The sequence below is a fragment of the Tachypleus tridentatus genome, chromosome 7 (assembly GCF_004210375.1).
Source record: "Tachypleus tridentatus isolate NWPU-2018 chromosome 7, ASM421037v1, whole genome shotgun sequence".
NCBI lineage: Eukaryota > Metazoa > Arthropoda > Merostomata > Xiphosura > Limulidae > Tachypleus > Tachypleus tridentatus.
In genome coordinates, this window is record NC_134831.1 from 72,543,768 (window position 1) to 72,561,019 (window position 17,252).

Here is a 17,252-nt window from a genome sequence, read left to right on the forward strand (position 1 = left end):
ACAATAAAGTCACAATACAATCGTTCTAGGTATAATTGGTAGGATAATGCTGAAGGCACAGCTCAACCTTACTACCTATAACTTGTTAGGATAACACTGAAGGCACAGTTCCTCCTTACTACCTATACCTTTCTAGGATAACATTGAAGGTACAGCTTAACATTAGTAGTTCCTCTAACCTACTTGGATAATACTGAAGGCACAGTTCAACCTTACTATATACAAACTGGTAAAGTAACATTTTAATAGATCTACACTAGTATACAAATGTAGAAGGTACAGATCTGTCTTACCAGCTGTAAACGTGTCTTAACAAACCAAGATAAGAAATATAACACTGAAGTCATCACTAATAGTTCATAGGCTGAGGGGGTGGATCCTGCAAACCTTTTAATGCCCGGGGAATTACTCTTTATAATTCATAAGGGATCGTGTGAGATTCTTAAAGATCCAAGGTTGATATTTTGGAAACGGACAATAAGAGGAGAAAATTATCCAAAATCCTTGCATTATGTGCTCCACATATAGGTTTTGGGGGTCACAGAAACCACTTATTAACAAAATCGGTCCCTAGCCGTTTAAGGTATTCATGGCCGCAAGTGGTAGATCTCCATATCCCATGTTCTAGAAAAGATAGCAAAATAATTTTGATGTGAAGATAAGGTTGGTTGTTTTTGAATTTCGCGTAAACCTACATGAGGACTATCTACGCTATCCGTCCCTAATTTAGTAGTGTAAGGCTAGAGGAAAGGCAGCTAGTCATCACCATCCATCGCCAACTCTTGGGCTACTCTTTTACCAACGAATAGTGGGATTGACCATTACGTTTAACGCCCCCACAGCTGAAAGGACGAGCATGTTTGGTGCGACTGGGATTCGAATCCACGACCCTTGGATTACGAGTTGCGTGCCTTAACCACCTGGCCATGCCGGACCGAGGTAAAGATAAGGTTTTGGGGGACAAGGAGCTCATTTTTGTAATATACACTGATATTAGTCCAGAGCTTCCAAAGATATTTAGAACGACCATCATAATGATGAAGCACTTCATATGTAACTATGACTTGCTTGAAGTATTTGAAGATAGAATAAAACATATTCCACATCAAAATCATTTATAAACATTAAACCACATAATTATGTAAAATAAATAATCGTCTACTAAAATTAGATACATTTTATAGTGTTAGACGATTTGAAGCTGACTTATTTACTTCAGTAACATGACATGTGTGCATATAAAAAACTATACTTAATTAGTTGACCACATGAACATGTATTTACTGGGAACAAATGTGCGTCGTATACCTTAATTTTATATCAGTTCCAGACCAGCAGTCCAATGTAGAGATTATAGCAATACTGAACAGTAATGAAGTTGCCATGTTGATTGTGGCATTGTCAGAGGCACCTTAAAAATAACATTGGTATTTTTACAAACTGTTCCATCTGACTGGAGTCCTTTACGTTTGCATTAAATGCAGGATGGTATATCTTGATTACGACAAGAGCAGCGGCGAGTGGCTCACTTTGTGCATGTTTAGCTCTGAGGTATATCATCTGGTACCAGCCACTTGCACGTACTTGGTACAAACTGTCCATCTGTCTCCTCGAAGCCATACTCTTTGGGGTTTATATCAGGAGTGTTCAAAGATTTCAACGGTTAACACACAGCATAAAACGCACTTAAAATATGCCATCTTATGGCAAAGATGGTTGGTGGGAGCTCAGCAAATATTTTGTTTCTTTATTTAAACTTTAATATTTGTAATGATGAAACTGATTCATTGTCTTGTAGGGGATACGACTTGTAAATACCTATATGTATCTGTACCAAGTAGTACTCTGTAGGGGACATTACTGGAATATACCTGTACCAGGTACTCCTCTGTATGTAATGCCACTTGTAAATATATGTACCAAGTGCTCTTCTTTAGGAGACATTACTTGCCAGTATATGTTAAAGTACTCTTCTGTAGGAGACACGAATTTTGAATACCTGTATTAAATTCTCTGTGGTTTTGGTGAGTGAAGCCTCCGTATAATTGAAGCTCTTTTCAAAAACCATTAAATAGGCTGATGAGGTTGTTTCGGTGCAGCAGTTTCAGTGCCTACTTTACTAGATGAAAGACAACACGTTACACATTTCTGTAAAAAATTTGAGAACAGGTGTGAAGAGGTGTGTATCTTGTAGTGTCTCCTTCACCGACGCTCATCCAGAGTACTTTCAGTCCATAACACTGAAGTAAATTGAAATAACAAGTACCCAAAACCAGAACATCAGTTTCATTGGATAATATGAAAGTGCGTTATGCCATTTCTTTTGGTGCATGTAATGCACGGTATATCATCCTGACAACAGCTTTCTTAATATCAACTTGCATGTCTGGCTGTGATAAGCCTATCATTGTAATGGAGAATTTCCAAATTTTCAATGCAAATGGTTATAATAGAGAATTAGGTTTCTTGAAACGGTTAAAACTGTTTCTCCCTGCCACACCAAGTGAAGTAATAATGAAGTGAAAATCGTTGTTTTTAGTAAATCAAATCAAAACGAATGGAACAATTACTCCAGAAAATCAAGAAATAAGACACATCTTTCTTGGAGTAGTCAGTCCATTAGTATTTTTATGTTATTCTATTGTTTATTTAACATTAACTAGGTATATTTTTGAAATATTTTGAACGTTTATTAAAGTTCCAGTCACATGAAATAGACAGCCAGAACAAAATTTTCAAAACATGTCTCTGGACACCGTTGTCCACTAAAAGGGACTTTATTGCACGTGATGGTGGCTATCTTGAATTTCTCAGACAGCTAAGGGCTAACTTAATTTTATACATCACAAATTTATCTTCAAAAATTATATCTGGACACCTTGAATAATTTCCTATTTACTCTAGAACATGAGATATGCCTATTTACTCCTTATGGCGGCCATATTGGCAGTTATCAAATGGATCAGGAGTAATTTTATTATTACTGTTGCGAGTGGTTTCTTTGACCTCCAGAATGTATATCTAGACATCAAAATCATTGTGCTATCTGCTATAGAACATAAGTTCTGTCACATGCCCCTCTCAGCAACCATTTTGTCAGCCATCTTGACTTTTTCCTTTCATTGCCGGATTCCAAAAATTGTCTATCCTAGATGTTTATGAATCTCATATGACGCTTTTATGCTGTATGTAATGAACCTAAGGGTATACAAATGTCCACAGAACCCCTCTCAGTAATAGGAATATAAGCCGTTTTAGACCTAAATTAGAAAGATAACATTAAAGTCATAATTCATTCATACTAAACCTTCATTTGTAGTTCAACAGGAATGATACAGTTCAGTCTAAAACGTTATGAAAACTATAAAAAATTATGCATTTGCTATGTCAGTTTTTATGTGTTAACAGATTTTTTATGTTTTGTTGATTCGTCTTTAAGAGAGATCCAACCTCCAAGATTACACTTTTTTAAATAAAGAAATACGTTAGAGTTTGTTGTTGATATGTTTTTGATTTTATGACGTCATAATTCAGTATTTTTAGACCGACTTATTAGCATAACACTTTTGTAGAGTTTTATCTTTTTTACATATATATACAATATTCATTTTTTACCCTGCTTAAATTAAATAGCAAATAGGTTTGCTAGAAAAGTATTGAGTTTCTTTCTGTGAAACCTGTTTTACATTGTAATAATAATTCTAACGTTCACTTCTACCATTAACAATGAATAACTTTCACATACCTAATAAGACTTTTCGCGACACAGTAATATAATATTATGTTTAACATGTTTTCTGAGCAGTATTTGAATTACATATTTCTTCCTCTATTTGTTATTAGAAATGAAACAAATCTGCTCGCACAAAAGAAATCAAGGTTTCCTAATCCCCTGTATTGTTTTTTCATATATATCCTCAAATCACGTGTGGAACTTTTCAACACTTTTATTGACAAACCATCACTGTCTTATAAGCCAAAGAATAAGGGTTATGACAATTTATTTTCTGTTTTTATGTGTGTAAGAAATACAAAAGTGAAAAAAGACTCCTAGTGATGTAAGAACCAAACAAAATGCGCCATCTTTCAAAGACTAACAGTTCACAAGACATAAATCCACTTATTGCAACGAATTGATCTAAGGATTTTCATATCCATTAGTCCTAGCTATCACTCACTGTCCAAGACCAAATGTTAGCATGACAAGAGTAGCAAAAATGTTGAAATTGTGCGAGCATATAATAAGAGAAACCAAAACATAAACTTAATACAGTTAAACCTGTCTAAGGCGGAATCGCACGGGACCGAGTGAAATTTCTGGCTTAAGCAAGTTTTCCGGCTTAGACATAGTGAACATGCATTTCGTTAATAATATGCAGTTTTTGAGCGGAACATTATACTTGCTTGACTCAAGGGAAGTAAGACGTTTGTGAATAAAGTTATTATACTGTTTATGTTATATTTATTAGAATAAGAACAAAAATAGACATTCAAAATATACACAAAATCTTAATCAAATTTATTTGAAGAAAGTGTCGAGTTTCAACTGTTTCATTTTTCTAATGGACTTTCTCATGCGGTTAAAAGAGAATGCCAATTCTACAGCCTTTTCATAAAGTTCATTTTCCCCCTTCAATTTTGCATATAATTTGATAGCATTAATATAACTCAACACTTGTGATGAAGTAGGAATTTCTATTTCCTCACTATCTTTTCCATTTGTTCATCTTCTGAATCTCTCCCACTGTTATTATCTTGCAATTGTATTATAGATTTTAAATCAATTTCATCAGTTTCTGTTAAAACATTCTTCTCAATGTTCATAAAACTTTCCATGTTCACAGAATCAGCTGCATCAATCTTCTCAATCAGAGTTTGGATTTCACTAGAATCATCATAACAACTTCTCCACAATTTCTGCTATTATCAAGAATAAATCCACAGTTTTACAAACACTTTATAACACATTCAATTGAATGACTTAAAAATGCAGTTGCATCTAACACACCAATTTTCATGGTCATTTCAGATGCTTTCTTACAGTTATCAATGTTTACAATAATATGCTGAAGCATCATTTTTCTATATTTCAATTTTATACGCTGTATAATTCCATTATTTAGTTGCTGTAGAACTGATGTTATACATGGAGGTAGAAAGACTAAACAAACATTTGAAAGTTAAACTTTTGGGTGACAAGTTGCATTATCTAGGAAAAGTAGAATATTCCTATTTTCTTGTTCCATTCTTTTGTTTAATTTGTTCAAAAATTCATCGAATGTAGAACTTGTTTCCCACACTTTATTAACAGCTTTCCATTCTGCAGGAAGTTGATTCTTCCTTAAGTTTTGAAACAGCGTGGATTTTCATTTTTACCTATTACCTATGATAAATTTTCTCTAAATTTTAAAATTAGGGAGGATAAGAATTTATTTTTTTCGTGAGAATTATTTAAAGAATAATATATTGCATTTAAAAGATAAATATATTTCTACAAATCATGAATCTAATTTAACTGCAAAAATAATGACGGTTGGAAAAAGAAGAGAATATATTTAACCAGTATTTACTGTAACAAAATGTCCTCGAATTTATTAATATTTAAATAAATTATTAATTAAATAAGAAATTAATATTTAATCAAAACCTTTTTTTTTTCGATTTAGTCAGATTCTAATCCTACTTGTTGACAGATGAGGTAAGTGAAATATAGTTTTCCATCCACGTTACGCACGTTCTGCCATATAGAGGGTCTTTTATAAGAGAAATCTTAAGATAATGCTGCAAAATTTTGATATTTCCGGCTTAAACAGGTTTTACTGTATAAATAAATGAAATTGTACTGTACAATTACACTGCACAACAAAGTTTCTGCTTCTTGAACACTGTTGGGTGTTCCTTATAGATTTTTGGCTGCTGATCACGAAAATCACATCCAAATTTGCCCATCACGTACCGTTTCATCGAAATCTTTAGTTTTACTACAATGGAAAAATGATATCAGGGCAACTGGAATCCGCCAATGCTTGCTGATTACTGTTGGACACTGCAACGTGGTGCACCGGACATTGAATACAAACGAAAATCAGGAGCAAAACACTTTTAATTATGTTGAACTTAATAGCGTATTAGAAACATAAACGCAATTAAATACGCTATTGCCGGTAAACAGTTAACTGTCTATTTCTAAGAGTTCCTACGTGATGAAGCAAAACCAAAACTATATTTGTGCATACCCACCAGATACCTGTCACAATCAGCAATCCCTTTTTAGGAAGCAAAACTTTAAAAAAAAAATTTGTGCAGTGTTATTTACACCCTTGTGTAAATTAATTGAAACAAGACGGAAAATTACGATTTTTTCAATTTTTTGCGTTTTATTTCTGAGAATCCAAAAATTACTCACAAATTAATACATGATATGACCTCCTTTATTTTTTAGAAGATTGTTAATCCGCTTTGGCACGAGTCCACGAGTTGACTGCAATCTTTACTAGGTTTTGGATCGCAGTACCACACCTTAATTATGGCCTCAATTAGCTTATCTTTCGAGGTACAGTCTTTTCCCTAAAGTTTTTTTTTACAAATCGCCCAAAGATTTTCAATAGGATTTAAGTCCGGAGAGTTTCCAGGCCAGTCCAGCACCTTTATTCGCGTTGTAATCATAAAGTTCTTCACAAGTTTCGATGTATGGCACGGAGCCAGATCTTGCTGAAAAATGCCAAATCCATCTGGAAATCACTTTTTCAATTCTGGAACGACTCTTATCTGCAAATCTTCGATGTACTGTGGTCCTCGCATCATACCTTCTACGATATATAAGCCTCCAACGCCATAGTAGCTAAAAAAAGCCCCAAAACATCTTTTTCAAAGGATGTTTTACGAGCTGATTGATGTGAGATTCTCGAAATTTCTCACCTGGAGTTCTGCGAACATGCAGACTTCTTTGACCTTGTACGAAGAAACGAGTCTCGTCACTGAATAACACCTTCCTCCATTGTTATTCCGTCCAGTTCTTGTATTTCAGACCTCATTGATACCGTTTTTTCTTCACTGGGTTGGTAAGACGTTGTTTTTTGACTGGTCTCCTTGCCCTTCTAACGCAATTTCGAATAACGTAATATTCCTCAAAATTTCGTCATATATCCCAAAAATAGATCGACCATACTGCAAAACACAGCTAATGACGCCGTCCGTGTGAAAAAATGACTATTAAAGGAAATCAGCGGGTCCAGCGAGCCTACACCGGCCGCCATGTTGAAAATATTGTAAAATCACCATTTGTTTCAATTAATTTGCACAAGGGTGTATGATAAAGATGCATCATTGTAATTATATATATACATAGATTCAGGTTTCATGAGCAATTCAACACCCGCTATCACTTTAAACATTATTCATACTAATTTGTCAGATTAAGTATATAACAATTTTCCTTATGACTTTGCTCGTTTGTTATTGGTAGTTAATGGGTTATTTGTGCTGTGTCCACCAGGGATCTTGAGAATTGTTTTTTAATGTTATAAGCCAACGGGAAGGAAGGAAGAACTTTTCCACTGGTATTATGTTCCAGGGATTTGTTTTTGCTAAAATTAACGTGTTTCTGGAAGGTCTTAATTTGTGTTGGGATAAATATGCGAATTATTACACTTATTGAATAACGAAAAATAGTTGAAGTTTAATGAAACAATTGTTCTGTAAGATATGACGCCATTTTCTTTAAATGCATACTCGTATAGGGGTTGGTCGATTTTAGGAATGAGTTTTGTTTAAGTTCCAAGCTTTTACATAAGTAATCACTTCCATTATTATTGTTTTTCTAAGAGCAAAATCACACAATGGACTATTTGCACTCTTTTTACCGTAAAGTATCGATCCATAAATTAATCATTTTTGCAGTTTTGCCGAGTGTATTTTTAAACAAGAGCTTCTACCAGTTCAGATTTCAATTATTTTTACTTTAGATTATGAAGAAGTAAACAACATTGTGGAACATTCGTGATGATAAGAAACCCACTTGAAGCAAAAAAGTATTCTCACGATGACTGGTATGGGTATTAGTACTTTAATTTAAATAAAGTACAGAACCTGAAGATGACCTAAGAAGGTCGAAACGTTGTTCTGTACTTTATTTTAATTAAAGTTTTAATACCCATACCAGCCGTTTTGAAAATACATTGTGGAACATTACGATTTATTTTCTACTGTGATTCCAAACTTCTAAGTGCATTGAAAAGTTATCTTTTAATAATTTCGTCTTCGTTTTGTAAAACGTTTTGAAGGTTGAAGTTTTGATCATTTTGACTTTGTCTTGTAAAAATATTTGGAAATTAAAGTTTTGATCATTTGTCTTTGTCTTGTAGAAGTATTTGGAGGTTAAGGTTCTGATTATTTTTTCTTTGTCTTGTAGAATTATTTGGAGGTTAAGGTTCTGATCATTTTTTCTTTGTCTTGTAGAAGTATTTGGAGGTTAAGGTTCTGATTATTTTTTCTTTGTCTTGTAGAATTATTTGGAGGTTAAGGTTCTGATCATTTTTTCTTTGTCTTGTAGAATTATTTGGAGGTTAAGGTTTTGATCATTTTGTCTACGTCTTGTAACCAATGAATCTACGGTAATAAATAGCCTTGGGTTTCCCAGCAATGTGTCTAAAAGTGTTTACAATGAACCTGTCTATATTAGTAGTCTAGATGTTGAGCCTTGATATACAAGTGTACCGTTAATTAAAGTTAAGTCATAATATGACTGTTCAAAGCTCTGACGTTTTTGTTGATTTTTGATTCACCTTTTCTGACAAAACGACCTGTGTGAAAATTTACGTGTCTTTTGCTTCGTGTTGATAAACGACTTGATTAATAGTTTACGATAATGACATCAGTGTGAATAACTTTAGTATCTGTCTTTTGTTTCGTGTTAACAGACGACTTGATTAATATTTTATGATAATGACGATCTGTGCGAATAACTTACGTATGTCTTTTGTTTCGTTTTAACAGACGAGTTGATTAATATTTTATGATAATGATGACATGTGTGAATAACTTACGTGTGTCTTTTGTTTCATGTTAATAAGACGAGTTGATTAATATTTTATGATAATGACGATCTGTGTGAATAACTTACGTATGTCTTTTGTTTCGTTTTAACAGACGAGTTGATTAATATTTTATGATAATGATGACATGTGTGAATAACTTACGTGTGTCTTTTGTTTCATGTTAATAAGACGAGTTGATTAATATTTTATGATAATGATGACATGTGGATAACTTACGTATGTCTTTTGTTTTGTTTTATCAGACGACTTGATTAATATTTTATTATAATAACGAAATGTGTGAATAACTTACATAAAATTTTATAACGGTTTACGTGAAGTCATTTCCAGTTAACAATGTGTAATTCACAGTAATGGGGTCTTTAAGACGAACATGAAGTTACTGGTTTGTTACATAAACGTATTCTTTTGTTCAGAGTTCATTTGACACATTTTTTTCCTATCTGTATATATATACAAATCGTTCTCAATTATGAGTTTTCATTTCGTTTATGAGAAGATACGGCTGGTGTCGTTCTTAAAATTAGAATAACAGGACGAAAAAAACACACATAAAACCACATATTAGTGCCGAAACAATGTACAAAATAAAATATCTGAAGAAACAAGTATTGCAGTCTCTCAGTTCCCATTTGGTAATACTTTATTTCCCTACGAAAGTCATCACCAGGATAGTTTTCCATGTTCAACTACTTCAAAGTGATTGTCTCTACGTAATTTCTAAACCATGTTGTTGTCTGGACACTTTACTTCCTGATTCGTGACTTAGTTTCAAAGCACAAAAACCCACACTAAGATTTTTATTATAAGCATTAAAACGACCAAGGCGTTGCTAAAGAATTACCTGAAATCTTCGAAACTAAGATGTTCACTAGCCAAACATCCATCTAACATCATCTAATCCAATGACGCAGTCGTCTGTTATAATCTCTTTCTATATAAATGTACGTATAATTTGGTTGTTTATTTTTAAAATCCCTTTAAAATACTTGCTTTGTTAATTTTCTCTATGAACCATACAAGTTTATACATTATTAAACAAGTTGATAGGATATCTAGAAATTCAGCCACAAAGATCGATTGGGTTATTTTTCCATTCAGCACGAGTGGCACCACAAAGGATTTTTTTTTTACCGTATCTCCGTTTTTTTATTTGTTTACCTAATGCTTCTCGAGACAACCAGTAAAATGTTTGAGTTTGTGATGAACTTAAGTATTATGTTATTGAAGACCAAATGCTCATTTCGTTGAGAGTAACATAATCTTATGTGAAAGAAGAGGTCCTTCAAAGATTTTCATTTTGGTGAAAACTACATGATTTAATCTGTGGGACTTTTATATTATGTTTTGCATCTAGGTTGGAAAGTTAATTTAGAGGTGAACTGTCTTTATTATAAACGTAAGTTAACAAAAGTTATTTTTGGTATATTTTAATATTAAGCGTGAAACAAAATATAAAGTTTAATGAAATGCTGAGGTAAGTGATTTTTTTATTATTTGTAGTAGAATTTATTCATGTTTTCACTATTAATAAGACACCAGCATTTACGGTCGAATTAATATCATTATTACAACAGTATTTCTTTAAACATAGGATTTCTAGAATAACGCGAAAGAATTATAATAACAGACACCAAAATCTTATGGTTTAATAAATAAATAAATTTGCACTGTAACTTGAGTACTTTTCTATACTTTAGTTTGGTTAGGGCCAAATTTCACCATGCTTAATACTATCAATAAATAAAGTTACAATATTATTCTACGACCTAATGTTAAACCTTTGTAAAAAACGTTATTAAGATTTTAATATGATGTTATACAAAATGTTTACAAAACAATATTTGCATTCCTTTTTGGTTTACATCCGTTGAAGCGAAAGTGCGCATGCTTGCGCATTTTCAGAACAGATAAAAATTAAGTATTGTTATAATAAATAGCTTGACGGAAAATGGTGTAATTTTAATAATTGTATTATTTGCTTTTAGGTTTGATTTATTCTGAATTTCGCGCAAAGCTACTCGAGGGCTATCTGCGCTAGCCGTCCCTAATTTAGCAGTGTAAGACTAGAGAGAAGGCAACAAGTCATCACCACCCACCGCCAACTTTTGTGCTACTCTTTTACAAACGAATAGTGGGATTGACCGTTACTTATAACGCCCCCACGGCTGAAAGGGCGAGCATATTTGGTGTGAGCAGGATTCGAACTCGCGAACCTCGGATTACGAGTTGACTGCCTTAACCACCTGGCCATACCAGGCCTTGCTTTTAGGAAAATTATGACACTATTTTCAATCATAATTCGATAAAGTTTCTTCAGCGTGGAGTAAACAAGTATTCAGAGTTTGTTTTAAGAGTTGTGCTGTGTGATCATTCTAAATAACATTCTCTTCATCCCAATTTATCTGGAGAAACAAAACTTGTTAGTATGTTTGCTTGTTCAACTAAACGACACCTTAAAAAACAACGGAATAAACAGCCCTGACGGAGACTCCTATGAGCCACTCATGACCATCTGTAACATAGAACTGCGTACCACAGGAAAAACAAAATAAAACGAATAGCGGGAGTGACCTTCATTCTTATAGCTCATCCAAATCTCAAAATGTAAATCGTGATTGGTTGCACTGCGTCTCGAACCCAAGATCTTCCTGCATTTAGTCTAATATGCTAACCACTAAGCAACCTTATGTCTCACCTTTTTAAAATGTTGCCTCGTCTTTAGCTATCCTTTTTTTTCAGACATCAGCTATTCTTATAAACGAAGGTTCCTGATGGGATATGATATAAATTTACTATCTGTCGTAAGTTTCTCGTTATTCTATGAACGTGTTCCAACTGTATCAGTCAGAAGGTGGTAATATATTCAAGATGTATGGTATTTTACACCGAGTATAGCTAGATGCGAAACTATAAAAGATATGTAAGTTGTCCAAAAGGAATGACAAAGAAATCACATATAGAAGACTTCGTTTTGTCTAATAAACTTTGACCTTTATCTTTGTAGATTTAACGCTTAATAGAATCATCTCCTTTTTATCACTACTTTGTGATGAAAGTGAAACATAGTTTCTTTGTTTTAGGAAAAAATGTTTGTTTTTTTCTGAAATTTTGCATTTAAAGCAATGAATGACAAAAAGGATAAATTAGTACAATCTAAGACAATTATATATATTCCAAAAGTAACAGCAGTGTATATATATATTTTTTTTCAATAGGGTTTTTAATTTTCATATTATGGTTATAAAGAACCAGTGCGTCAGATCCGATCTGTGTCGCCATGGATACTAGTACTTAAAATATGAAGTTCCATATATAATGCAATCCTGGGATCAGTATCAGGTGTTACAGATGTTTGTATGTACGTACAAATACTGAATTGGGAAAGAAGCTGAATTGATTTTAGGAAAACACTGAAGCTGTTTATCATACCTTTCTAAACATTGATACATTTTGTCGATTAAGTTATTATGTATCCTTTTAACAAGTCGAGGTATAAAACGTATTTTGATATGTTGTGGCATTTTGTACAAAGGATGAATCTTTTTGAGTAATTCTTGTTACAATATTCAAGGAATTATATACAGCATTTATTTTGAACTGTTTAGGACTTACGTTCATATTATCTTAGGTTTCAATACGACCTATGATTTTGTTTGTTTGTTTATTAAGCTTAAAGTCCATCTGTGCTGTATCCACCACGGCATTGAAATCTGATTTTCAACGTTATGTCTTCAGAGTTACCGCTGTACCACTGGTGGGCCCTATGAGTTCAGAAATCAGTCTAAATGGATTTCCCGTTACACAACCCACACTATACAAAATTAGGCTGAGTTGATTTAAAAGTCATGAGATTATTAGATTGAAGTGCTGAATTGTTTAATTTTTTAAATTATTTTAATTTGGTTTGTTTGTTTGTTTTTGAATTTCGCACAAAGCTACTCGAGGGCTATCTGTGCTAGCCGTCCATAATTTAGCAGTGTAAGACTAGATGGAAGGCAACTAGTCATCACCACCCACCGCCAACTCTTGGGCTACTCTTTTACCAACAACTAGTGGGATTGACCGTCACATTATACGCCCCCACGGCTGGGAGGGCGAGCATATTTAGCGCGACGCGGGCGCGAACCCGCGACCCTCGGATTACGAGTCACTTGGCCATGCCAGGCCTTTTTAATTTGGAAAAATTAAATTAGAAATGCGGATCCTTTCCATTTCCTTAATTACTCGCAGTTTTATTCATCACACTATTTAGGAAGCTGGTGATTTTCAATTATATTGATTTTATTATTTTTACTTTATCTGAAAATCCTCAAATAAACGTCATTTTATGAATGTTATATTGAAACGATTTTAAGGCCTCACCATGTCGTTACAGTCCTTGTCACCATGTCCGTTCATTTTGTATCTCACAACTTGGCTCTTAATAGTAGACACGCATTGTGTTTTTTTTTTGTTTTAAAATGGTCTGTTATAACGGTTCCATGGTCAAGAAGTACACTACAACTTTTCTGTATGCTTTCTATAATCCACCTAGTGTATGAGATAATTGTTTCCTAGTCCATATATTAAAATTCTAATCTTATAGAACTATAGACTTTATATCGCCTATTGTTTTCAAGTGATTTGCTGATTTATATATTCGAAATCGTTCTAGTATAACTTACTCAACCATGCATACCTGATAGATCATTAAATGACACAATAGTAATAATTATTCTAATTAACATTTGGAATACATTAGGTTTCTTTTGTTAGCTTCTTGGGATGAGCCAAAATGACGTCACTCTAACAAATAAACAGAACTATTTATAACGGGTCTCTTTCTCTTAGTCAATCATCTTCCGGTTTCTTCTGAGAAAGCCCAAATATGTTATAATAGTAATTCAATTAAAAATCTTCATAAAACATCTTGACTTGTTTAATCTAACTTCATACTTGTGAGGAGTTTGTTGAACTTACCTGTTAGGTGAATTGTAGGAAGACGATTTGCTTTTTTTCTCTTTGAATTTCGCGCAAAGCTACAAGAGGGCTATATGGAACGTATATATTAGAAGTGTAAGACTGGAGGGAAGACAGCCAGTCATCATCACCCACCGCCAACTCTTGGGCTACTCTTTTACCTATGAATAATGGTATTGACCGTCACATCATAACACCCAACGGCTTAAAGGGCGAGCGTATTTGGTGTGACGGGGATTTGAACCCGTGACCCTAAGATGATGAGTCGATCGCCCTAACCAACTGACCATGCCGGGCCTTATAGGAAGAAAAAAATCTGTCTCTATTATTTATTGAAAGTTGTATTATGTAGAAATGACAACTAAAAATAAGTGGATTTGGAGAATGTGTTAGTTGTTTATGTTAATTAAACCAAACTGCTACAAGCAACTTAGTTTGGACATTACAGAAATATAAGAAAAATAAGCCAGCCGTCAGAATTGGATATAAAATATTGATAATCTGGTTTAGCTCTAATTTACAAGAGAACCACATGCACATCGAAAATGGTTAAGCATTTCCTTACGTTTATGTGCCCATTTTATGATAAAAACGTAACAAAAATGTGAAACTGCTCACCACTTGTTTGTCCAAAAGGACAAGAAAGCACGTGATAACAGAAGACATCCTGCCAGCTATGGCTCAGAAGATATCAAGAACAACTGATTTACATCGAACATAGAAAACGTAAAAACATTAACACAGGTCTTGCTGGGATTGCTGAAAGGATAACAAGTGATTGTGTTCCAGCTTATGATGTCTTAGATTCAAAGCACTGAAATCAAAAGAATGACATTTGTAATATCCAAGCTGAATGTCATTTTTCTGTTTTTATTGCTACTTCTGCCTATGAGGCTTTATAGCAGGTTAATCGGGTTATTTTTGTTAATGATATGTAGGAGTTATTGTGGTGATGTGTTGCTGTAAATGAAATCGTAAATTCTCGACCATTCATCTGTGCAATGCTGCTACGGTTAGACTCACTGTTCCAGGATAACATATGCCACAGTTGCTTCTGAGGAAGGATTTTAGATCTGGAGCCAGAAGACACAAAATTTAGAAGGATAGAATTTCAGTGTTACTGAATACAAGAAAACATTTAAATCCACAAAGCGAAGGCTATGATTACGAAAGAGAACCCTCCGTCCCAAACAATCATTGTAGTGAAGTTGGACATAGTTCCACCTACGTTAACAATGAGGTGAATTTGACTGAGGCTCACTAGTTTTGTCCACATTACAGGAATTCCATTCGACCAGAATAAGCGCAACGAGAAATGCAAGAAATAGTTCCAAGGCCAAAACAGAACTTGAAATATCGATTTTATAAAATGTTATCAAACTTAGTAAAAAGTGCGTGCACAGATGTAATTAAACACAAATATCCGAACAGTCTAATTCTAAGAATAATCAAATTCACACACTAGTAACGTTTTTCATGAACATAAGAATATTTATAGCATTAAATATATTGCTACAGATTATGTAAAAAATAAACTACTATAAACTTGTAAATAAGTTTTCAAACTTAAGTTATTCATCTCGTTTCGTTTTTAATATTGTGAAACTTTCTTATACACTTGAATTGTTCTAATTAGGGAATTTTTGAAGGTTTTATTGTGAGATATGCATATATCGTTATAATTGCACATTATATAAATTTTTCTTATGTATTGAATGACCAATGTTTGATGAAAAACAGAAGTAACGACACATTTGATAAGTACGTTGCTGTGGTATTCTACATTTCAATTCAGTTACCTTTTCGTCATTGAGTATCATTGACTTGTAAAACAAGTCGGCAAAAAGAGTTGGATCAAACAAGGATATGAAAGGTTTCCTTGAATTCTTTCAAATTTTATGGACCAACTTTAATACAACAAGTTGTCTAAAACAATATTTTAACTGCATAAATTTATATGCATTTATTAGTAACTTATTTTCAGTATTGTTGGCTTGTTTTGTTTAGCAATTAGCATTCCCAAGGCAGAAATACTCCACTTCAGACACTGTTTTTAAAACTATTGGTGCGTAGTTCGGCTCTTCTATAAGTGAAAACATTGGTTCACAGTGTATAAAACAAAGTTAAACCATTGGTAGTTAACGTTTATAATTCAGTTAAGCACTAATATAGGAGTAAATATTGACTCATTATGTGTAAATTACAGTTCAACCAGTTCATAACATTGACGGCTTAGTTTTATACTTTTAAGACTAAACGATGTTTGAAGCTTGTTCATAGCCTTCTAAAGATTCAAGAATCCATAATTCAAGATAAACATAGTACTTTTATACATTCTTGTTATAGTTTAATAAGTTTGATAACAACGTAAAACAACTTAGTTATGCAATGGAATTTCCTCTATGCTGTACGTCACGTTCATAAAAAAATTACTTCTATGAATGTGTCTCAAATTTATCGAAACCGTTGTCATTTTTAAAGGATGGCTGAAACTGTCAAGAGAAGTGCTCGTACCTGCCTTCCCTTCTGCGGATTAGTTTCGTTAAATTTAATTATTTATAAAAGAAGCTTTACAGGCTCTAACACTACCTTTGATTAAAGAATATTTTACATCTTATATATGTATTCCGTCTTTATTTGATTACTCGGATACACAGTAGAAAAGATGCAACTGTAATACGTAATCTATATCTTAAGGCTAAGTGCACTTTGCTAACTTAATCACAGGGTTAATTTGATGCCTTCTGGCGGCAGAGTTAGGCAAAGCTGAATTCTGTCATTTCACATTCTGAGTCTATTGTATCACAGGTAGAGTATACTTACCTAAAGAACTAACTCTAACCGATAGAATATTCGTTTCCAATAAGACTCGCGAGTTCCAAAGCGGCAGAAAATAAACAACCATTCGCTTTCTTAAAAAACAACAACAACTAGAAAAAGGCTTAAACAGCTGTTTATACATAAAGAACCCACTTTTTTTTAAGACAATCTAGTCTGTTTTTAGTTTGAATTAGTCCTGTAATTTCCAGATAACTTCACTGTATCCTAATATATTTATTTTTTCGTTATTTTAAGATTCCTCTTTTCATACCTTTGTGGAGCATGCGTGTATGACAGAAATTAAACAACGGTCCATCTTCATCCACGTTGACGTTCCAGGACAAGAGGACAATGCTCCTGATTTGCCTGCCGAGTAAGAAATTAATTAAGAACCAATTGTTGTAACAAGGGACT

The 17,252-nt window shown here is 33.4% G+C and overlaps 1 protein-coding gene across 1 annotated transcript in view; it reads left to right on the plus strand.

The window, feature by feature from the left end:
- LOC143255961 (uncharacterized protein ZK1073.1-like) overlaps positions 1–17,252 on the plus strand; it is a 137,523-nt gene that overhangs the window by 79,253 nt on the left and 41,018 nt on the right. The window contains exon 4 of the mRNA XM_076512449.1: positions 17,094–17,211. Coding sequence (XP_076368564.1) covers positions 17,094–17,211 — 118 coding nt within the window. The remainder of the gene's footprint in view (positions 1–17,093; positions 17,212–17,252) is intronic.